Below are 15,726 nucleotides of genomic sequence, written 5' to 3'. Positions count from 1 at the left end.
TGTTGATATTTTGTGTTATCAGGCAGACGGTAAATAAGACGATTTCATGCAACCAGTAATCTGCTTCTTCATTCGTTAAAATGTATACATTAACTGAACAAAACTGAGTGTGTGTGACTTGAATTACCACATGTAACAGGAAAACCTTAATATATATAATAACAATTTACAAAATTCTCTCCATACTTTAATAGACAGTAAATTATAATGAATAATAACAAAAATCAGCTGACTGTACCAGAACAATGTGTAAAAAAACGTAGAAGCAAAACAACAACAATATAAAAAACATTGCCATGCATTAGAACAATACATTATATTACGTATCTAAATTGTAAGCTAAGCTTAAACACATAACACTAAAAACAAAATACACATGCACATGGTAATTTTACATAAGCCGACATTTGTAATGTAAACAAGAGCTGTCACAGTAAGTGACGAATGCCCCCGAATGTGACACTGACCTATGAACAAGGTCAATACATGAAAAGTTAAAGATCAAACACTGACCGTTGATGTATGCATGTGGATCTTGCATACGACACACAATCTTTATATGCCAAACACATGAGCCAAGTTTTGTTGTAAATCTGTCATATACATGACAAAATTACAGCCCGGTTATGACATCTATGAGCATATATGCAGCATTTCATAAAAGTATAAAGCACACTTATGAACAAGTGGAATAATTATAAAAACACTAATTACCTGTCAGTGATGTTTTAAAATCTGTCCATACAAGAGAAAGTGGGACCATGAACTTAGAGGGTCTTGCACGCGACACGTCGTTTTGGTATGTCAAACACATGTGGCAAGTTATTTTAAAATCTTTCCATACAAGAGAAAGTTACAGCCCGGACATGACAACCTATACTCTAGATCCTTATATGCAGCTTTCCATTGTGAATAAACACCAAAGTGTGACCTTGACCTTAGAGGTAGGGACCCGGGTCTTGCACGCGTCACGTCGTCTTGGTATGTCGAACACATGTGGCAAGTTATTTTGAAATATGTCCATACAAGAGAAAGTTACAGCCCGGACAAGACAACCTATACCCTATTTCCTTATATGCAGCATACCATTGTGAATAAACACCTAAGTGTGACCTTGACCTTAGAGGGAGGGACACTGGTCTTGCACGCGACACGTCGTCTTGGTATGTCGAACACATGTGGCAAGTCATGTAAAAATCTGTCCATACAAGGGAAAGTTACAGCCCGGACACGACAACCTATACTCTATGTCCTTATATGCAGCATTCCATTGTGAATAAACACCTAAGTGTGACCTTGACCTTAGAGAATGGGAAACAGGTCTTGCACGCGACACGTCGTCTTGGTATGTTGAACACATGTGGCAAGTCATTTTAAAATCTGTCCAAACAAGAGAAAGTAACAGCACAGACACGACAACCTATACTCTATGTCCTTATATATGCAACATTCCATTGTGAATAACACTAAGTGTGACCTTGACCTTAGTGGTAGGAACACGGGTCTTGCACGCGACACGTCGTCTTGGTATGTCGAACACATGTGGCAAGTTATTTTGATATATGTCCAAACAAGAGAAAGTAACAGCACAGACACGACAACCTATACTCTATGTCCTTATATATGCAACATTCCATTGTGAATAACACTAAGTGTGACCTTGACCTTAGAGTTAGGGACACGGGTCTTGCACGCGACACGTCGTCTTGGTATGTCGAACACATGTGGCAAGTTATTTTAAAATATGTCCAAACAAGAGAAAGTTACAGCCCGGACATGACAACCTATACTCTTATGTTCTTTTATGCAGCATTCCGTTGTGAATAAACACCTCGGGTCTTACACGCGACATGTCGTCTTGGTATGTCAAACACATGTGGCAAGTTATTTTAAAATCTGTTCTAGAGAAAGTTACAGCCCAGACACGAGTTATTGAGCCGGACACACAGACGGATGGACGGACGGAGCGATTTTTATATGCCCACCTTCGGGGGCAAAATTAAAAGGAAACATCTGCCCATGATCATGAATAAAAATTGCTAAATATAAGTGTCAGAGTACTTGAACATGGTCAGAGAAATCGCATACTCAACAATTGAAGAGATGTTTTCTTTCATTTTTATGTGAATCTCCTATTGTCTCCAAAATGTCACTACATTGTTCATATACGGTACCTTCTTCGAGCTACTAACTGGCTGTACTGAGTTAAAACAACATGGAATACATGCACATCTAGATTGCATCAATAAGAACACAAAGGGCAAAATTAATGAAGTATGTGCAGGTAAGAAACTATCAATCTACGATCAAACTACGAAACATTGTCTTATTCTTTCGTTGTTTTGATTACATTGTATGTCATGTTAATACTGAGTTAGAGAATTGTCCTTCTAATCCCTCTTCTGTTGTTTAGAAGCTTGCTTTTTGTTCATTGTTGTACAGAAGAAGAGGTAAACAACCATCAGAATGACAATGATCATTTGTAGAAAGGAAGTGCTCTGCCAGCCAAGCCATGTGACTGCATAGCTAAGGGGGAAACCGGCCATCGTCTGACCAACTGTGAGGCAAACAGAGAGACGTGTGATTAGAGTATAATCAATCATGTATATGCAAAAGTTGCATTGATATTTTAATCTATAGTGTTGATGATGTATTACTAAATGGTATTACAGTTTGAACACTATTTTAAATTCAGTTCTATTTACTTTTATCTTTATCTACATGTGTACTATTGACAATGATTCAATTAAAATCAAATAAAATCCAAGGCAAGGATGGAGCAGACTTTCACCCAGATTATAACATACAAGGCAAAGAAGGAGCAGACTTTCACCCAGATTATAACATACAAGGCACAGATGGAGCAGACTTTCACCCAGATTATAACATACAAGGCAAAGACTGAGCAGACTTTCACCCAGATTATAACATACAAGGCAAAGACTGAGCAGACTTTCACCCAGATTATAACATACAAGGCAAGGATGGAACAGACTCTCACCCAGATTATAACATACAAGGCACAGATGGAGCAGACTTTCACCCAGATTATAACATACAAGGCAAGGATGGAGCAGACTTTCACCCAGATTATAACATACAAGGCTAAGACGGAGCAGACTTTCACCCAGATTATAACATACAAGGCAAAGACTGACCAGACTTTCACCCAGATTATAACATACAAGGCAAAGACTGAGCAGACTTTCACCCAGATTATAACATACAAGGCAAGGATGGAGCAGACTCTCACCCAGATTATAACATACAAGGCCCAGATGGAGCAGACTTTCACCCAGATTATAACATACAAGGCTAAGACGGAGCAGACTTTCACCCAGATTATAACATACAAGGCAAAGACTGAGCAGACTTTCACCCTGATTATGACATACAAGGCAAGGATGGAGCAGACTTTCACCCTAATAATAACATACAAGGCAAGGATGGAGCAGACTCTCACCCAGATTATAACATACAAGGCAAAGAAGGAGCAGACTTTCATCCTTATTATAACATACAAGGCAAAGAAGGAGCAGACTTTCACCCTGATTATAACATACAAGGCAAAGATGGAGCAAAAGATGGAGCAGACTCTCACTCTGATTATAACATACAAGGCAAAGATGGAGCAGACTTTCACCCTGATTATAACATACAAGGCAAAGATGGAGCAGACTTTCACCCAGATTATAACATACAAGGCAAAGATGGAGCAGACTTTCACCCAGATTATAACATACAAGGCAAAGATGGAGCAGACTTTCACCCAGATTATAACATACAAGGCAAAGACTGAGCAGACTTTCACCCTGATTATAACATACAAGGCAAGGATGGAGCAGACTTTCACCCTAATAATAACATACAAGGCAAGGATGGAGCAGACTCTCACCCAGATTATAACATACAAGGCAAAGAAGGAGCAGACTTTCATCCTTATTATAACATACAAGGCAAAGAAGGAGCAGACTTTCACCCAGATTATAACATACAAGGCAAAGATGGAGCAAAAGATGGAGCAGACTCTCACTCTGATTATAACATACAAGGCAAAGATGGAGCAGACTCTCACGCTGATTATAACATACAAGGCAAAGATGGAGCAGACTTTCACCCAGATTATAACATCCAGATAATTACAGGGTTTACTGCTATGTGAACATGAACTGTACTTTCACCCGCAAATACCAAACCGAAATGAATATGCTTCTACTACTCACAGTTGGCAAAGAGACAGGACACAGCATGGGCGGTCCCAGCCATGTGGGTGGGGGCACATTCCATGGCAGTGAGCCCAAGGATAGAGATGGGCCCATACAGGGTTATCCCCATACCAAAACCAATCAGGGTAATCCAGACCTGCAACAAATTATCAGTCAAATCACTTAATTAGTAATTTGCAACAAATATGTTTCATAGCAACACAGCAAATGCACTTGACTTCATCATTATATATAAAACTTTACAGACACAATATTAAAAAAAATCCTTAAAGATGCAATGAAAGATTTTGCACGATCTTCCAAGCTTGTCTGTTGTGTTTTCTCTCTCAGTCAAACAAGGGGGATAATTAAACAATTATTCAAGCCAGAGTTAAGGGCCTGCTTTACATGTGTTAAGTATCCTGATTTATTTTTCATTGACGCAGAAGTTAAAGGTTTTGCATAACAAACGCTGATGATACCAAGGTATCGCAATAACCTGACTTCTCTCTTTGAAAAATAGACATTCCTGTATACTGTACAGTTCTTACCATTGATGAGTATTGTGTAATACAGTAAGTGATAAGGCAGAGGAAGATGGCGAGGCCGCTGGAAAACCAGGCTATCACATGTTGGCGAACGACTTGGTTTGGCACTTCTGACCACTGGGGAAAGAAAGACAAGAAATATTAATAACAAATAAATAAAACCTTTAAAAACTTAACATACCAGGTACCTAATAGATTTTGTTCTTTCAAATGAACGAGAACATAATTAAGTGAATTAAAAAAATTACAGCATCATAGTTAATTGCTTTGAAAATTTCATGATGTTTTCTAAAAAAAAAACGTTTCAAAACTAACATCACTCTCAACATTTACAATGTATTTACTTTATTGTAAAATCAGTCATACTCTGCAATTCCGAAATGAAATACTAGCTACCTCACACCTTTGTTAAAAGTGAGTCAGAATAATAGCCAGCTAGTATTGACCCACAAATGCCACCAACCTCCAGACTGCTAATATAACTGTTACCTGAAATGCATTAAAACATTTTTTATAATAAATCTTAAACTAGAGCTGTTATAAAAGTGATGAATGTGCCCCAACACTGCCTGAATAATGGAATGGTTAATTGTCTTGTTTTAGATGACACAAAAGGCCATAATTCTCTTAGAAAGTGAAATATCACAGAAACCGCAGATGCATCATTTGCCATGTTGACCAATATTCCTATGAAGTTTGAAGTGTGAAGGTGCAATACTTATACATGTGACTTTTTCAGGGTTTTCTTTCTAATGAAGGGCCATTACCTCTTGTTAGACAAAGTGAAATGTCACAGAAATCACAGTTGCACAATTTGCCACATTGACCAACATTGCTATGAAGTTTCATGTGTGTAGTTGAGATACTTTTCACAATCTGCTTTCAAAGATACTCGCATAGAAACACAAACAAGCTACAAAGGAGGATTTAACATATTAAATTATAGCTTCTCAGAAAAGTTTATAGACATGCTAGGGAACATTAACTATCACCATTCTTATCAAATTTAGCAGTTAAGCTTTCACACAACACTAACACTTACTGAAACTGAAGTCAGACTTCAACTTTAAATGACTTTAAATATGTTAAACTGTCTAAGGGTAAATAATGTATAGAATTTGGGTATGAAAAATAAGAGATTTTACATTCATTGCTTTATTGCATACTCCTAAAAATTTAGAAATAAATAATAATAAAAAGAATAGAATAAAAATGATGACCTGTGCATTACCAATAATTGTAATTGTGTGCAGCCTTCATTAAAACTAATTAAAGTTTTCGCTTCTTTTTAACAAATTAAATACCATGTAGAAAAGAAAGAAAAAACAAAAATCAAGAGAAATCATAAGTCAAAAGATCTTAAAATCATCTTACTTTTTTAATATGAATGTACTGACACTGATAATCAGAAGGGCTGCAACTCACCAACAATGATGTTATGACCAAGTTCATTGACCAGGTGTACAGGCTGCCACTGTATTGTACCAAACTGCAGCAGGCTGATGATGAAGTAGGTGGTACACACGCCCAGGTAACCCGGCAACTTGAATAAATCCCATCTCGATATCACAGTTGGAAAATCTAGTAGTCACAGAAACAACAATTGAAAATATAGTAAAACTCAGATTAAATAATAATTATGCAAATAATATTACAAGGAACCTTTGATAAAGTACTAGTTAAGTTACGTTTCCTCATTATAATCCATGCTTTAGTTGAAATTAAATAAACATCATATATATTATTAGGATGCGACATCATTCATTTATAATTGCAACTGCTTTCCAACTATAAACTACTTTAAAAAGGCCCCTTGTTTTTTTAGTGAGTATTTCAGTTGGAAGTAACACAGAGCACATCAGTTTAACAAGCACTGTAAACACAGATGTACCTCCTGAACTTTTCTTTTTATCACCACTCGCATCAGAAGAAACTGGAGCATCCTTAAGAATGATCAACACCAAACATCCATATCCCATGATGATGAACCCTGTAAGAATGAGCAAGAATCAGCATAGGATCATTTTAACCTTTTGACCTCTAAGAATGACCTTGATCTTTGAAGTGCAGACCTAGGTCTTGTGAGCGACACCCCCCCATCATGTTGAACCTTAATGGCAAGTTTTTCGAAAATCCTATAATGCATAGTCAAGATACAGCCTGGACAAAGATCATCTTAACATTTGACCTTTAACCTTGAGTTACAGACCTTAAGAGTTTTACCTATAGAGTTATGGAAGGTTGCTGCACCCTGTCCTTTTTTGGTAGCACCCTTCTGTCCTTATGGAGATCAGCATGTGCACTTAATGCCTTCATTGAATTAGATGCTCAAGATAATCAAAAAAATATTTTGTTTTTATTTCCTAGAGTGCAGGGTCAAGATACAGCCCGGACAAGGTCATTTCAACCTTTGACCTCTAACATTGACCTTTGAATGATAGACCAGGGTCTTGTGTGCAACACACCACCTCATCATAATGAACCTTCATGGAAAGCGATTTGAAAATCCTATAATGCATGGTCAAGATACAGTCTGGACAAGGATCATTTTATTAATAACTTTTGACCTTTAACCTTGACCTTTGAGTTACAGACCTGGGTCTTGAGGGTAACACGCCACCTCATCATGCTGACTCTTCATGCATCAATATTAACTACACATGCTACTGTCATTGACATTATATTATGAAACAGTTACAACACCCACTAACTTCATGATTGAAACTATACAACTGACACTTCGCAGTAGTTGGAATAGTTACTATAACAATAACTTTCTTGGCACCTCCCTATAATTTAATTCTAAATATTGTGCCTTGGAAAATCCTTCATTGTAAATGTACAGCTTTTGATAAATATATGTAAATCAATTACAACCTACGAGAGTCTGCATGTTAGCTATCAGAATATTTTTTTAAAATCTCTATAACAACATATTCATAAAGTCATAACTGACCAGGTAGAGTGAGACTACTTCGCCAGCCGCTGTATGTTGAAATAAACGCCGTAATGAGAGGGCCAACAAAGCCTGCAAGGTTCATTGAAGTGGACAGCATACTCCAGGCCGTCCCAAACTGGTCCTCTCGAAACCACTGATGAAATGATACTGGGTCACAATGGTTTATATTCATATTATAAATCTTACCTTCCAGAAATTTAGAAAAAGTAATGATGTCTACCCTCTCACGCTGTCTTGAAACCCGATATTATTCATTCTTTATAAATATATACAAATAGATACTATACATGCAGGAAATCCCCAAAATCTGTGCAGAAAGTGCTATCACAGTTTTATGGTATTGATAACACTCAGTACTGCAATAGCCAATAGGATGTACGGTAGTCATTTGGCAGGGCACAATAGTACAAGTGATTTGCTTCTCTGATAACCCCCTGCTGAAATTAGCGGGTTTCTAGGGTAAATTCATAGAACTGTGTCTTTAGCTCAAATATAATACAATTTATTCTAAGTATTGTAGCTTATTCTATTAAGGGGAAACATCGGATATTCATGTTGACATAAAATTTATCAGTTGTTGTTTCCCTTGGTTATTACTCTTGCAGCATACGGTCAGAAAGTTGGAACAAAGTTTCCTCCATGTTCGAGGGTACACAACCCTAAAAAAAAACTTGACAAGGTTTAACCATAAGAAATTAAGGCATTACTACCAATTAATCATGGTGGTTATAATGTGTACCTAATCATGGTGGTTATAATGTGTACCAAGTATCAGATTGATACCACTTAATCTGGGGAAAAAGTTCACTCCACAAACTCCAATATAGCATTAAGTGTATCTTATTAAAGGGCACATAACCTTGAGACAAAATGGCAGTAGGTCAGGAAGAATATGCTAGGCACAATTACCCATCATGGTAGTGATGTGTACTAAGTAGTGGACTAATACCTCTAAAACTGTGGGAGAAGTTTGCTCCACAAACTACTAAGTAGTAAACTAATACCTTTAAAACTGTGGGAGAAGTTTGCTCCACAAACTACTAAGTAGTAAACTAATACCTTTAAAACTGTGGGAGAAGTTTGCTCCACAAACTACTAAGTAGTAAACTAATACCTTTAAAACTGTGGGAGAAGTTTGCTCCACAAACTTTTGCGAACTGACTTACTGACCAACTAACCAACCCTATGGTGACTCCAATATACCCACCTTCAATCTTTGATTGTAGGGCAACCAATATATCGCCTCTAAAACTGTTGGATATCCCAAAGACCAACCAATGGTATGGTGACTCCAATATACCCACCTTCAATCTTTGATTGTGGGGCAACCAATATATGTATCACATCTAAAACTGTTGGATATCTCAAAGACCAACCAATGGTATGGTGACTCCAATATACCCTGGTGACCTTCAATCTTTGATTATGGGGCAACCAATATATCACATCTAAAACTGTTGAATATCCCAAAGACCAACCAATGGTATGGTGACTCCAATATACCCACCTTCAATCTTTGATTATGGGGCAACCAATATATCGCCTCTAAAACTGTTGGATATCTCAAAGACCAACCAATGGAATGGTGACTCCAATATACCCACCTTCAATCTTTGATTATGGGGCAACCAATATATCACCTCTAAAACTGTTGGATTTCCCAAAGACCAACCAATGGTATGGTGACTCCAATATACCCACCTTCAATCTTTGATTGTGGGACAACCAATATATCGCATCTAAAACTGTTGGATTTCCCAAAGACCAACCAATGGTATGGTGACTCCAATATACCCACCTTCAATCTTTGATTGTGGGGCAACCAATATATCGCCTCTAAAACTGTTGGATATCCCAAAGACCAACCAATGGAATGGTGACTCCAATATACCCACCTTCAATCTTTGTTTGTGGGGCAACCAATATATTGCATCTAAAACTGTTGGATTTCCCAAAGACCAACCAATGGTATGGTGACTCCAATATACCCACCTTCAATCTTTGTTTGTGGGGCAACCAATATATTGCATCTAAAACTGTTGGATTTCCCAAAGACCAACCAATGGTATGGTGACTCCAATATACCCACCTTCAATCTTTGTTTGTGGGGCAACCAATATATCGCCACTAAAACTGTTGGATATCCCAAAGACCAACCAATGGTATGGTGACTCCAATATACCCACCTTCAAACTTTGTTTGTGGGGCAACCAATATATCACATCTAAAACTGTTGGATTTCCCAAAGACCAACCAATGGTATGGTGACTCCAATATACCCACCTTCAAACTTTGTTTGTGGGGCAACCAATATATCGCCTCTAAAACTGTTGGATATCCCAAAGACCAACCAATGGTATGGTGACTCCAATATACCCACCTTCAATCTTTGATTGTGGGGTAACCAATATATCGCCTCTAAAACTGTTGAATATCCCAAAGACCAACCAATGGTATGGTGACTCCAATATACCCACCTTCAAACTTTGTTTGTGGGGCAACCAATATATCGCCACTAAAACTGTTGGATTTCCCAAAGACCAACCAATGGTATGGTGACTCCAATATACCCACCTTCAAACTTTGTTTGTGGGGCAACCAATATATCGCCTCTAAAACTGTTGGATATCCCAAAGACCAACCAATGGTATGGTGACTCCAATATACCCACCTTCAAACTTTGTTTGTGGGGCAACCAATATATCACATCTAAAACTGTTGGATTTCCCAAAGACCAACCAATGGTATGGTGACTCCAATATACCCACCTTCAAACTTTGTTTGTGGGGCAACCAATATATCGCCACTAAAACTGTTGGATTTCCCAAAGACCAACCAATGGTATGGTGACTCCAATATACCCACCTTCAAACTTTGTTTGTGGGGCAACCAATATATCGCCTCTAAAACTGTTGGATATCCCAAAGACCAACCAATGGTATGGTGACTCCAATATACCCACCTTCAAACTTTGTTTGTGGGGCAACCAATATATCACATCTAAAACTGTTGGATTTCCCAAAGACCAACCAATGGTATGGTGACTCCAATATACCCACCTTCAATCTTTGATTGTGGGACAACCAATATATCGCCTCTAAAACTGTTGGATATCTCAAAGACCAACCAATGGTATGGTGACTCCAATATACCCACCTTCAAACTTTGTTTGTGGGGCAACCAATATATTGCATCTAAAACTGTTGGATTTCCCAAAGACCAACCAATGGTATGGTGACTCCAATATACCCACCTTCAATCTTTGTTTGTGGGGCAACCAATATATTGCATCTAAAACTGTTGGATTTCCCAAAGACCAACCAATGGTATGGTGACTCCAATATACCCACCTTCAATCTTTGATTGTGGGGCAACCAATATATCGCCTCTAAAACTGTTGGATATCCCAAAGACCAACCAATGGAATGGTGACTCCAATATACCCACCTTCAATCTTTGTTTGTGGGGCAACCAATATATCGCCTCTAAAACTGTTGGATATCCCAAAGACCAACCAATGGAATGGTGACTCCAATATACCCACCTTCAATCTTTGTTTGTGGGGCAACCAATATATCGCCACTAAAACTGTTGGATATCCCAAAGACCAACCAATGGTATGGTGACTCCAATATACCCACCTTCAATCTTTGTTTGTGGGGCAACCAATATATCGCCACTAAAACTGTTGGATATCTCAGACCAACCAATGGTATGGTGACCTTCAATCTTTGATTGTGCGGCAACCAATATATATATCGCCTCTAAAACTGTTGGATATCTCAGACCAACCAATGGTATGGTGACTCCAATATACCCACCTTCAATCTTTGTTTGTGGGGCAACCAATATATCGCCTCTAAAACTGTTGGATATCTCAGACCAACCAATGGTATGGTGACCTTCAATCTTTGATTGTGCGGCAACCAATATATATATCGCCTCTAAAACTGTTGGATATCTCAAAGACCAACCAATGGTATGGTGACTCCAATATACCCACCTTCAATCTTTGATTGTGGGGTAACCAATATATCGCCACTAAAACTGTTGGATATCCCAAAGACCAACCAATGGTATGGTGACTCCAATATACCCACCTTCAATCTTTGTTTGTGGGGCAACCAATATATCGCCACTAAAACTGTTGGATATCCCAAAGACCAACCAATGGTATGGTGACTCCAATATACCCACCTTCAATCTTTGATTGTGGGGTAACCAATATATCGCCTCTAAAACTGTTGAATATCTCAGACCAACCAATGGTATGGTGACTCCAATATACCCACCTTCAATCTTTGATTGTGGGGCAACCAATATATCGCCTCTAAAACTGTTGAATATCTCAGACCAACCAATGGTATGGTGACCTTCAATCTTTGATTGTGCGGCAACCAATATATATATCGCCTCTAAAACTGTTGGATATCTCAGACCAACCAATGGTATGGTGACTCCAATATACCCACCTTCAATCTTTGATTGCAGGCGTATAACATGAAAAAAAATCTTAAAATTAAGCCAAGAATATTTACAGATATATATTTAATGTTCAATTACATTTCTGAATTTCAAAACAGGGTCTGTCGCTATCGGGTGAAATGGCCAAACCCACTTCTTCATTCTTTATTCAAGGGTTGACCTAACTCAAAATTTGATACAAATATCTTCCCTTCAACAATTGAGACACTTATCAATAAACAGACCCTTCTCATGATGAGTGCAGATGCAGGCCACCCTGGACTGCAGGCTAGACCATTCAGAATCCATATCACAGTTAACAGCCAGATATTGCTGGGCACACCTGCATAGATATGTTTGAGTTGTTTGATATCATAAAAATAAGAAATTAAGTGTTCATTATAAAAAAAAAATATTTTACCTTCAGTATTTTTAAAACACAACAAATTAAGATTGCAAATAGGCCTTTATCATTAAGAATGGAGAATATAGTGAACATACAAATCTATTACAAAACAACAAGTTGAAAAATGTCATTAATTTCTTATTTTATTAAAAAAGAAAAATAGTATATGTTACCATTGTACTTACTTGCAAAAAGTATAACTGTAACACCAACGGCAATCAGGCTGATAGACAAGAGAATGCGGGGACGCACAAAGTCCAACAATATTCCTGATGCAAATTTCCCGACTGTGTAAGCTAACAACTGACTGCTTAAAATAATACCTGTAATGTAAAATCACATTATAATATGCATGTATACAAGATATTTCTGGAATCTTGACAGAGAGAATCAAATGCTGATGGTATAAACATAGGATTTAAAATATCCAAATTTACTCTGTTATAATGAAAAATGCTTAAATGTGCTGATGTTTAAGAAGTCATAAACCAAATAATGAAAAATAAGACAATGTGTATTTAAAACTCAAGTCTTTTCAATCTTACCAAGTTCATCTTTGTCAATACCCTCAGTTTTTGCAATTTCGGGAAGAGCAAATGTTACAGATCTTTTGCAGTAAACATTCAGCATATAGCTCACATAGAGGCTCCCAAAAATAATACGTTCATTCATTTCCAATTACTGCAATATAGTTAAAATAGAGGATAAAGTTTTTTAGCTGAATTAAATGTAGTATGCATACTGATAATATAAATAATGTAAAAACAAAGTTATAAGTAATATAAATACAAGTTTATCTTCCTTGGGAAATATACTTATAATAATGCACCAATGTGTATTTGTATTATGCAGCTGAAGTAGTAAAAGTTAAGTAAGTGTCACATTGATAAGCCAATATATGGTAACAATTCACTGCCTTAATGATGGCAACATGCTACAGTGCTTTTTTTCAAACAGCTACATTTGAAATAGCTACATTTGAAACCCATTGGCTCAAAATCCCAGGCACCGGCCAAAATACTTTGAGCCTCGCAAATATTGAGCCAAGCAGGAATGCTTAGATAGAGTAACCTTAAATCGGTCCTTTACATGATGTTGGAGCCAACGTGGGAATTGAGCCAAGTGATATCGAGCTAAGGGTTACAACTGTACATGTATTATTGTAAAATCTAATGTGGTTTTCAAAACAATGATGCTTAAGCATGAAATTATGGTTTTCCAAATTTTTGTGCAAATAATTTCCAGGAATGTTAATGTTTTACTATTGTGTTCTTCTTCGATATTTTTCACCACGCTATTGACTTAGATAATTTTATTTGTGTTCATATAAAAACAACAATTAGTCTTAATTGATAGGTTGGTCCAAATTGCACACAAGGAAAACTTTTATAATTGTATATAAATTCCCGTGGATTTTTTTTCCCTGTCGGGAGATATCGCATGTTTGCATAATGATTTTATTAAGAAGATCCTCGTGTATAAACAAACTATGGTAGCCTAAAATGTTCATTACAATGTCCAAAAAGTGTTACCACAGTTGTGTTTTACATTAAGTCAGCCCACTACGAAGTACAATGTAACACACACCTGTGAAAGCCTTCTAATTATGACAACATACTATGCTGCAACCATGCCTTTAAGGCCCAATGTTTAACCAAAAAGTCACAAGACTGAGCTTGACAAAATAGACTATGTCAATGAACACATAATGCAGAGGATGCAAAATGTATGTAAAAGGAGATGGCAAGGCAAATAACCTTGAATTCCATTTGGTTCCCCAGAATGTCAAATTCTTAAATCTTGAGGTCAAAAATAAAAAATTAGTTCTATTATGACTGTATTCTTACAATAATCCCTAACAGAGGGGACTACTCCTACTCCAACCCCGGATAACATTTTACGTTCAAATTAATAGATGACGTCCGCTCATGTATACTTTCGAACAATTCAAAATGCTATAGGTACGCCCCTCTTATTGTTCATTTCAGTGGAATATCAATTTGATTTCACTGAGTGACAGTATGAAATGTCAAAATATTTAATGTATAAAAATAAACGACCAAAAGTTGATTACTTATTTATTATGTGTATCATAGAGTACTAAAACACATTTTTTTATGATTCTCAGTCCAAGAGATCACTCTAGGGACCAATCGCTCGACTGGCCAAAAAATGCAGTCCAAATACCAAGTAAATGTGACAGCTACACATAGGTACACATTTTTGTTCTGCTGATACATGCAAATTAAAGACATCAAACAGTTTAACTGCTTTATTTCCTTACTTCATCACACAGTTTAACTGCTTCATTTCCTTACTTCAGTGTTTGAAAATGAATGCCAAAATACATACCTGGTAATGGTTTGTTATTTTGAAAGCAATGCTGTAGCGCTGAACAAAAAGTAATCAGACACGTACAATACTTTTTGTAGAATAGTAAGGCAAACACGTTAACAGGAGTCTACTTCAGTGACAAGATATCCACCTACATATCGTTTGTGGACGTGTTCAATTTAAATAAAAATCTAATAAATTCAATGGTAAAAATTAAAACAAGGGAAGTAATATGCGCATACCTGGTACTCTAAGGTTACATTGAACTATGAAAATGCAGCGCGTCGCAGGAAACCCCAATAGGCTGAAAGGGTGAATATTAATTTGTATATATCTACAGTATGTCCGTATAAATGATAATTGATTCGTTTTCAGACTTACGAAAGTGTTGCCACTTGGGAACTATAACATGTCACCGTTGTCATGCATTGCCCAAGACCTAGTGTAATACTATGAATCTAAAAGTTTAGGGGAGCCAGTATTTAATGCACCAGTCAATTGTTACCACGGGCCCTCCAGGTCCGGCGAATAGTGGGGACTTTGACTTTCTGTGTATTTTTTCCTCATTAAGAGTTAGTTTTGATGTGTTCTGGCGTAAGTACTATACATAACAGTTATATTTACATGCGCCATAATGTTCTTACGGTTGTGTTAGCAAAGAAGTGTACTTGAAATGCCCCAGTAACGGATCTCAAAGTGTGAACATGTTCGGTTCGGGAGAAAAGCTCCTGGCACCACAAATCGCACAATATTGAAACGAAAACGTAGCCAATCTGCAGTCAATTGTTCTTGCACAGTTCCACATTCTCT

General features: G+C 37.2%; 1 protein-coding gene across 1 annotated transcript; it reads right to left on the bottom strand.

Moving 5' to 3' along the window:
- Window positions 1-181: 181 nt before the first annotated feature.
- LOC128232024 (glucose-6-phosphate exchanger SLC37A4-like) lies at window positions 182-15,142 on the bottom strand. The gene is made up of 11 exons (XM_052945362.1): window positions 14,935-15,142; window positions 13,128-13,263; window positions 12,768-12,905; window positions 12,422-12,519; window positions 7,710-7,845; window positions 6,645-6,743; window positions 6,179-6,334; window positions 5,157-5,242; window positions 4,757-4,870; window positions 4,224-4,362; window positions 182-2,557 (listed from the first exon to the last, which is right to left on the bottom strand). The coding sequence occupies exons 2-11, from the start codon at window positions 13,252-13,254 to the stop codon at window positions 2,391-2,393; spliced, it is 1,260 nt and encodes a 419-aa protein (XP_052801322.1). The 5' UTR covers window positions 13,255-13,263; window positions 14,935-15,142; the 3' UTR covers window positions 182-2,390.
- Between the last annotated feature and the right edge of the window lie 584 nt (window positions 15,143-15,726).

Source organism: Mya arenaria, chromosome 4 (assembly GCF_026914265.1).
Source record: "Mya arenaria isolate MELC-2E11 chromosome 4, ASM2691426v1".
NCBI lineage: Eukaryota > Metazoa > Mollusca > Bivalvia > Myida > Myidae > Mya > Mya arenaria.
This window is presented reverse-complemented; position numbering and strand designations above follow the sequence as displayed.